The 10,064-nt window shown below is 33.2% G+C and overlaps 1 protein-coding gene across 1 annotated transcript in view; it reads right to left on the reverse strand.

The window, feature by feature from the left end:
- Defb110 (defensin beta 110) overlaps positions 1-8,676 on the reverse strand; it is an 11,420-nt gene extending 2,744 nt beyond the window's left edge. Inside the window, exon 1 of the mRNA XM_021176331.1 lies at positions 8,570-8,676. Within this exon, the coding sequence (XP_021031990.1) occupies positions 8,570-8,624 (55 nt within the window). The 5' untranslated portion in view covers positions 8,625-8,676. The remainder of the gene's footprint in view (positions 1-8,569) is intronic.
- Positions 8,677-10,064: the final 1,388 nt, after the last annotated feature.

Consider the following 10,064-nt stretch of genomic DNA (forward strand, 5'->3'; position numbering starts at 1 on the left):
GGCTGTCCTGGAACTCACTTTGTAGACCAGGCTGGCCTCGAACTCAGAAATCCGCCTGCCTCTGCCTCCCAAGTGCTGGGATTAAAGGCATGTGCTATCACTCCCGGCTGTGATATCAACTCTTATTAAATGAACATTATTGTGAATTTGAAAAGGTATGTAATAAAGTATATAAGCAATTCTCGTAGTATAAAACTTACTAAGAATTCAAAATAGAGTACCTCAAATGTGATTGACCTTACTTCGCTTTTGGATTCACAGTAAAATTTAACCTTAAATGAAGCATTCTTTGCCAGTGTTTAAGACTTGCAATGAAAGTACAGAGACAGCTTTAAAATACATTGTCTTCACTAAGGTATAAACACAAACTCTAATTGTGATACCCTAGGAGACATTACATAGTCTGTATTTCTCAATCCTGGATTGGTTGTATAGTGCATTAAGTTGCTTAAAAAGTATGTGTACAAGTGACTGGGTGTCAAGATAATAGACACAGGAACATAATTTTTGTATTTAATGAAAAGTACCCATAGTTCTTCAGTAGCTCTCTACTTGTTATTTCCTGTGTCACACAAAGATTATACACCGTATGCTTATTTTCTGAACTGTAAAGTGTGGTTTATAATAATATCTTCTTTCAAGTCATTTGGTGCAATCACATGGGATGAAATTACCCACATATATTTAAATCTATAGTTTACAAATTCAATTATTCATTTTTCTTAGTATAGAAGATTTATTGGTTTGTGACAGGTTGAACTAATCTTTTAACTTTAGAGTTTTTTTCCCACCACTTTTTTTCTTATAGAACATCTTTCTTTTAACTCATATATTTTTAGTAATAACTAAGTTGTACGGGGTCTTGTTTGAGACAAGACCAGAAAATAAATATTGGCAAATGCAACTGAGAAACTGTATAAGAATTGTAAAGTGGATGCTAAGTCGAGGTTAGTTGACAAGAAGTTAGGTAGAGAAAAACATGAAATATATGAAGAAATAGTCCATTCTGAAGAGATTTGAGAATATTTAGTCTTATCAAGTAAAATCACATAAAGTGACTGAATTTTCAAATGAAATCTTGAGTCAGAAACATTGTAAAGTTACTTGTGAGTATCTGGTAACATGGAGCAACAATGGAGGTCAGGTCTAACCAACTTTATTCTTGTGAAAATTCCATCACAGCATTCGATCTAGTTTATAATTCCAAATTCTTTGCCTTCTCCACTCCTAGATATTGTCCCCATTTTCTCCCCCCAGTCACCAAACTGAACATTCTTAATAGACATCCTAAGGCTTTTGCACCATGTGAAGTTAGATGCCAACATCTCTATCTGGACAGTTTACTGCTCTCAGTTAACAGAGCCTCCATACTCTGAGGAAATTCTAACCTATTGACTGAAACTTTGCTGGTCTTCTCTTGTCCCAACTCAAAATATCACCATATTCCACACATCCAGTGGTTTTCTATCTTCTCCAAATACTTATTTCTACTGTCTCTTTTACCTTCCAAAGTTCACATATCCAGTACTGAGTGAATTTGTTCCAGTGAGTCAATTCTTTCAAGAAATAACAAACCTTATTCTGTGAGAGCCCATGCAAGAAATCTGAAATTTGTCCTTCCTTTTGTCAATCAGTAATGAACTTTAGCTACCTCTAACATACCAAGAATGCACTCAAATTCATATTTTTATTTGTGTCTGTGTGTATTGCATGCACATGTGTATGTAGGCGTGTACACATGGCATATGCATGCAGAGCTAAAGCACATCAAAATTCTTCCTCTGTAGTCTCCTTACTCCCTGAGAAAGTCTGACTGATTCTGAAGCTTATCTTTCAGCTAAACTGGCTTGCCAGAAATCTCACATACTCTGTCTGACTCTACCCCACAATGCTAGGGTAACAAGCACAGACAACTTTCCTCAGTTTTTAATTCTGATACAAATAGAAAATACTAATTTTTTTCTATATATCTTCTTCAAGTTTGTAGCCTGTTTGTCTTAAACTGAATACCTAGGACAGTGTTTTGTGTGTACACTTGAGGGAGGACAGCTCAGAGTTGAGAGGGACGTCATTTCTCAGTTGAACACTGTAGGGTAGATAGAGAATCAGACATGCTAGGGCAGTCTGCATTAAATATAGAGATAAGTACATTGTTGGCTGAAGAACTTCTAACCATCTTCAACTGCTTGGTAGACCTTACCAAGTTAATTTCTGGGATCCTTATATTGATTGCATATTATACCTCTTTGTTCTCATAGAGGACTTGTAGTATTGACTAAATAATGGGATAGTTAAAATCCTAAATATTCATTTAATAGTCATAATTTTCTAATAACTTTCTTGATGTAATTAATATATTCACAGAAAATTTGTCCATGTTTTTTTCTGAATTTCTCAATACACTCCCAGCTAATATATATGGACATAATAAAGATTTGAAAAATTATTCTCACAAGACACAGAGAATGTGATTAGTGATCAGATGTCAATGTTAGTGATTATTTTGTTTTCATTTAAAATTTTATTTTCTGTGAGATTGGATGCTGTGTATTTGCATGTCTTTTAGTCCTTAGAGGAGATATTTATCAAGACATGTAAGCATTTTGATTTTAACCTTTAAAGGAATAAGTGCTGTTGGCATCTAGTGGATAAAAGCCTGAGCTGCTTCTGCCAGTTAGCATGCAATGTAGAGTGTAGCTCTTCTACAGAGAATTATCCAAATGACATGACCCAGAGAGGCAAGGCAGAGAAAGACTGCTGTCAATGATGACCATAAAACACTTTTGAGTGTGTATGTTGCAAGAGAACACATGAGATAATCAGACTACTTGAATTTATTAAAGACTGAAAAAGGAAAATATACTAAAAACTCCAATGTATGCTTAGAAAATTACCACTTCATAATGGGGTTCATGTGTTCATTGAATTAAAATGCTGAAAATTCATATATATATATATATATATATATATATATATATATACACACACACACACACACAATTTTTGTGGTGAAAATATATTACTACCATGTGTATCACAATGTTGTAAACAATGTTTACTATAAATTTCCTCACGCCTTTTGTCTGCATTTGAATCCAGAACTCACAGAAAGGCCACAATAAAATAAGTTATTTATTTTCTAACTTTCTGATTTATAGTCTAGTAAATATGTATGTCTTTAAAATTTCCCTTACCCTTAATTAATTTTCCCAAACCTATTCTATTTTATTGGGTGAGTGACTGTTTCACAAGATATTTTTATATTGATAGAAACTTCTGAATTGTACTGCTATGCAAATAATAAAATTAGGAAGTTTGGATGGATATTATATGGATTTATTGTGTAGATTTACAGGGAAGAATACTGATGTACTCAGAGGCAGAAAATAATCTGAGCCTAAACAGAGGCTAACTAGAATCCCCACAAGACTTGAAAATGTGTGTTGCTTTCTTATGTGTATCTCCTCATGTAATATCAGCACTTAGAAGTAGATAGCAGAACTAAATTAGTGAGCATAGTTTATATTTTGATAAAAAATAACTATGTCTACATTCTTCTTTCTGAAAATGCTCTTCATCCATTCAGATTCATATTTTCCTCTGCTAAATAATAAACACAACTAGACACTAATAGTGATGTGAATTTTCTCCCTATTTTAGATATCATATCTTGATTGATCTCTCTTAAGTGATTAGTCTCTCATGAAAATGATCCATGTTATCAATATCTGGTCTCAAAGTCTAGTAGTTTATACATTTTCATGGGGGTAATAAACTGACAGTGTATATATGTACTGGAAGACTGTACCTCAAGGGAATTCCCTTTTTTGACTTAGGTGTTCCCATCATATTAATATGTCAACTATTTCAAGACACAAAATCCTGAGTACTGTTGGAGGAACTTTCACAATATTGTCTCATTTTTGAATGCACCAATTAATGCTTGAGCTAGGACCACTTCTGAAAGATTCAGAATTAAATTGTGTTTAATCATTTTTGTTTATGGAGACACACATATCTTGGAAGTCCTGCTGGGAAGACTTAATCAGACTTGTTCTTCTTCTTGGGTAATGTGTCCTTTTCATCCTCCATCTTTAATTCTAGATGCAACAGTGAGTTCCAGGTCTTATGCAGAAAGAAATCCTAAGTTCCTTTTCAGAGCACTGAAGTTTACAGTGACCTCTACGCATTTTGCATTCTTTCCTCAAATCCAAGCTACCATACTCAGGATAACTCTTTTTAGCTGCAAGAAGGAAAGGATAACTAGAATTAGGAATCAGTGTATGACATAGCCGCAAGGAGATCATTCTAGAGACAAAGGATTATAGGATGACCATTCTCAAATGCTGGGAACAGTTTAAGTAAAGTTTCTGTAACCTAATATAAAGGATATCTCAGAAAGTGTACTGGGACTAAATAGTTGTTCAGAAGTGACTGAGTGGTGATGGCTCAAGGACAGCTCCTAAAGACAATGGAAAGATGGAATTTACACTGTCTGGCCTTCTGCCATTGTCCATAGAATTAGGAATGCCTATTTCTGCTCTCATAAATGATCAACCTGAATCCTGAGCCTTCATTAATTATTACTAACATATTCATTGCAATTTAACTATATCTTTCAAAATATTTAGAATTAGGCAATGTTAAACAAATTATTCAAATGCTCAAAAATTTCCTGGACATTTTGTGATTTCCCTCAAATACATTAGTTACATTATATCTATATATAATAGAACCATTGATCAAAGGGAAAAGAAGAGAGGAAAAAAGAGAAAGGGAGAAAAAGAAGGAGGATGAAAAGGATGGTTTAGAATTTGCATTCATTTTTGGCTCTCACTTGGTTTTTAAAGTAACCATACCACTTCTGAAATAATAGTTGTTTAAAAGGGCATTTTTCAAAATTTTATTTGTTAGTATTGATAATTATAAATTTGCATAGGGGCCAAATTCACCCTGGTATCATTTATGGTGTATAGTTCCACAGGCACACACTTATTTCCACATTGTATATAAATGTTTGTATTTCAATGAAAATTGAGCTTATAGGCTACATAAAAGCAGAAATACCTGCTTATTTTATTTCTTTGAAAAAAGGAAGTTTACTAAAATTTCCTTTTGATTCCTTTTGAAGCAGAAAAAAAAGAGCAATTGAAGAATTTGTAGTTGGTGCCATGAGGAGTTTCTACCAATATTAATATTCTGCTATGGTGAACACTGGCATATTTTTGTCTAGAATTATGAAACTGGAATTATACTACAATATAATATCCTAATATGATAAAGAATTTCTTTAAATTGTATATAAATCTATAGCAATATACAATATAAATTTGCACAGAATGATTCTCAAAATAATTCTATCATATACAACTTATGTTTACATTTATTTATTTATTTATTTATTTCATCATAAATGTTTTGGAAGAATTGGGAAAAAAGACAATCTGTTTTCTTCAATACAAAATTTGTTGTCCTATACTCATAGCATATGTAGGAATTTTTAAAATGCCTATTGATAATAAAACAATTTCCAATTTGTCAGAAAATGATGAAAAATGGAGCTACAAAAATGTATTCCATCTCTAGTGTCTAGAAAATGCAGAAGAAAGCTGTTATGTAAATGGAAACTCCTTCTATAGAAATTTTAAGGACATTAGTTAGTGGTAATAAAATGGCATGTGCTTATGCAAAAAGGCAGTTGGTACATTAATAGATATGGTGATCAGATTTTATATGAGTTACTGGAAGAAGTGGAGAAGGAATCAAAATGTGTTGTATGCAATATTATATTAAAATTAGAATTTTTTCAGAGTTTACAATCTTTTCTGTCTTGGAATGTCTTAGAAGGCTCTGTCATTGAACAGGTAACAGAGTAAAAACCTCCAGAGTCCTTTCTTTAAAATGAAGAAGGAAAGAATGGGATAAAAGGAACTATTCAAACTTCGTCTTCTTTTTTTGTGGCTTGAAGTCTCCCCCTCTTCCTCTCCCACCTTGGAAGCCTCCTCTGCCTCCAAACCCTCCCAGGCTTCTTCTGCCCAATCTGCCTCTTCCACCTCTGCCTCCACCACAGCCACCAAAGCCACCTTCACCCTTAGGGTTAGCCCAGTCCAAGGTAACTTTGTTTCCATCAATTTCTCCACCTTCCATGGCCTCCTTGGCAACTTTGGTATTTTCTTCACTATTAAAGTCTACAAAACCAAACCTGTTAGAAGAACCAGTTTCCCAATCAGTGCCTCTTTTAAGGTCTCTTCAGTGGAATCCTCAGACAGACCTTTGACAAACAGAGTTTCAGATGGTTGACTTCTATCATTGGGTCCTTGCAACTCCAGCCTGATTGTTCTGCCCTCAATTTCCATTTTATTGCAGGAATTTCAAGCTTCTTTAGAATCTTCAAATGAAGGAAACTCTATAAACGCATATCCTTTAGATTTGCCATGTGGGTTCTGGGACACTCTGATAAAAGTTGATTTCTCAAATACTTCCTCAAGAGTTTATTTTGTTGCATTGCAGGAATAGTTACTTAAAACCAAATTTTCTATTCACCACTCCAAGTGCTATTCTTTCCAGTTCTCTCTTGCCTTTATCCTTTCTCTCCAGTATAGTACAGTGAAACTGTTCGTTCATCAATTTCCGCCCCCCAGCTTTTCTTCCAAGTTTTCTCTGCATCTGCCTCAGACTTAAATTCAATATAAGTAATGCCTTTACTTTTTCCATCCTGGCTGACTAATCTGATCTCCATGGCATCTTCAAACACTTCTTTAATTCATCCTCAGTGATGTTGAAAGAGAGGTTTTTGGCTAAACGTGTTCTTGCAGCTTGAACTTTCTTACTATCTCTTCCTTTTGGTTTTGCAAGTTTAATTTCATTGCCAAACACGTTTAAACCAGTGAGCTCCAAGGCCTTTTTAGGTCTTCAGCAGACTCAAATTTAGAAAACTAAAGATAATTATCTACAAAATTTTAAGAGTAGCACACATGACATTCTATATATTTAAATATTATTGTTATCTTTGTGTTTATCCCTGGAATAGTTTATGCTCACCATTTACATGAAGGTTCATATAAAGGTCAGAGAGATCATTATATTCCCTAGATTTGACATTGTAGGTGGAGTGCAAATAGCTACTGTGAATGCTGGGAAGTGTGAACTTATACACAAGACGTTCTGTTAGAACTGTGAGCACTCTTAAGCACTCAGCCATCTACCCAGGTCTGGTGATATATGTTTTTACTTATTTTAGTTCTATTTCCATATATTGGTGAGCTGTAAACTGAAAATAAGCCTACTAATGGTCATTGAAATTATATTATACCTGAGTTTGAAAGAAAATAACATCCAGACATAGTGATAGTAAGTGTTTTTCAAGTATTTTGGTCTGTAATAATGAGTTGTCTATAGGTTTAGTTCATGTTTAATTTTAAAGAAGCACACCTTCCTTTTGAAACTAATTTATGCCACTCTGTGATCTAAATGATTTATAATTTCCAAGCCTGTATTGAATGTTCATTTTTCCCTTTGTTGAAGGAATAGATAAGTAACTAGTTATTAGTGATGGCACCTGAGGAGGTATACTATAAAGAAGATAAAGACTTGAAATACATTTACATAATTACTGCAGAAAATATAGAAAACAATACAATATGTTTTGAAGGCCATATGAAACCTAGGGTACATAATGGAAAAACAGTCTACAAGAATGAATGAATGAATTCATTAATGAATAATTAATATAAATAAATAATTGAAAATGAGTATTCTTATTTTGCATTTGTGAGGTTAACGCATGTGTATCACTATATAGGATGACCAGCATTTTACTTCATTTCTGATGGAAAGGAATAGTTCATGGGGTAATAATGACAGGAAATACTTAAAGCTCTAGTAAGAAAATTGTTATATGAATGACATCAGGAAGTATATGCTTGTGTAGAAGTTTGGATCAGGCTGGAGAAATTGTAGTGAGAAAGGAAGAAAGAACAATGCAATTTACTGTCAAAACAAACAAACAAAAATAAGCAAATAAAAAACCAACAAGGGCTATAATTGGCTTGTAATTTCGAGAAAAGAATGCCAAAAAGAACTTCATTAATAGTCTATTATTGTAGAGTACAGTGAAACCGAAGTAAATATTGTAACACTGATATATTTAAACCTTGCTGTTGATGATACCCAACAATAGTTTTTCCCAATGAGGTATGAGATGATTATACTTACTTTCATTTTAAACTTTGTAATCATTTTAGATTTTAACATATTGGTGTATGAACCCACTGGAAGCCAATCCCACTATGTATTATAACCTTCACATGCAAAATAATATTCATCAGCATAAGCGTCAGTAAGTAAGAAGTATTAATACAATTTTATTGCCTAACCTATATTTTATTCTTGTCTTACCAGGTTTCCTCCTAGTAACGGTTTCTGTTATAGGGGCAATTTAAGAATAGCATAATAAATCCAGTATAATAGTATTCTCATTCGTTGAGTGTTTTATAATTTTAACAAACAGCAACTGATGCCTCCCCAACTCCATTACTACAAGTACTCTAGACAAATATTTCCATATTACCTGTTAATATTGTGGCCCCAAAGAGCAGAACAAAGAAAAATAGATGAAACTTCATGGTACAGTTTCTTGGACAAGAAGAGGCAGTGGATCTTTTGAAAGTTAGTAGGTTTTGTAGTCAGGAAACAATGAGCACTTCTATTTAAAGCACCTTTAACTACTGAAGCTTGCAAAAACCAAAATTATTTGTCTGTGTGGGTGATTCCTTCTACTTTTCAAAGAACATGGTCATAAAATTATTTCTAGTAAATTTCCTTAAGAAAGCAAAGCCTAATTAGATTAATCTTAATGAAATGTCACAGTAATCAATTTTTTCCAGACTATTTGAATAACAAATAGTTGTTTAAAATGACCATTAAAATACAACTACATGACCTCATTTATATATGTGTTGAGCTTACTATTCAAATGCAGCTATTATTGTTGTAATTCAGTGTTGTCTCTCAGGATGTCAGAGCTGAAATATCAGTTGAATTCTCGTGTTTCATGGGGTAAAATAACTAGAGGCTCAAAGACCAAGTGATTTGTTTCTATTCTAAAATACAAGCATTTACATGTAACATAACCAGGAATTCCCTATTCACTGATGATTATAGGGAAGACATCCACACATTTTAATGATAATTAGTTAATTATTTAACACACATTTTCTACTTCAAAATTTACATCATCCTTTTTATGGACCTGAAAGTCCATGCTTATTTTACATAGAGTAAAAAGTTTCTGGGAGTCAACCCAGCTTACAGAAACTGATACTTTTGTAAAAAGGAAGCAATCAAATCTCCTAACACAGGGTCAGGTTAAAAAACAAAACAAAATAACAATAACAACAAACCAGAAAACAAACAAACAAAAAAACCTCTTGGACTGTGGTTCTTAATTTTTACCTACATGATAATTTCCAAGATGGCTTGTTCAATAAAGATTTGATTTTGGATTTGGAAGGTTTTAAATGGAGGTTAAGCATTTGTACTTCAAATGTGACCCAGAAAAATTACCACTACTGTAAGAGACTGTACATTGCTCTGGAAAATATGATTTATTTGTTCCATACAAATAGTAAATATGATAGAATAGTACAGATTCATAAAGATTATATGGGACTGGTTTGAGACTTCCATCCTACATTTTCACCACAGGAGATAAAGAAAGGATAGGTGAACTTATAGACTTGGTGATGTTCTGCATAAAAAGTGTTTCATATAATAACATAATAATGGCAACTGTGGAATTAAGTCAAAGTCAAAGAAAGGAATTCAAGTCCCAAGACAGAATACTTTCTACCTGAGAAAGAAGAAAGCATGGGGAGTTCATCATGTTGAACAGAACTAGTCCATTGCTATTTGATTATGTGCTTTATTTTTACTTCATAACTCACTGGGATTTATCTTTAATTTATAAATCTCTGTGCTTTAAAAAATGCTGGAGACTTAACTCTCTCTTAGTGTTCTGTGCTTCAACAGTGATGAAAACTTAACTCTTCATGCTTAAATAAACA

This window comes from Mus caroli, chromosome 1, assembly GCF_900094665.2.
Source record: "Mus caroli chromosome 1, CAROLI_EIJ_v1.1, whole genome shotgun sequence".
NCBI classification, from domain to species: Eukaryota; Metazoa; Chordata; class Mammalia; order Rodentia; family Muridae; genus Mus; species Mus caroli.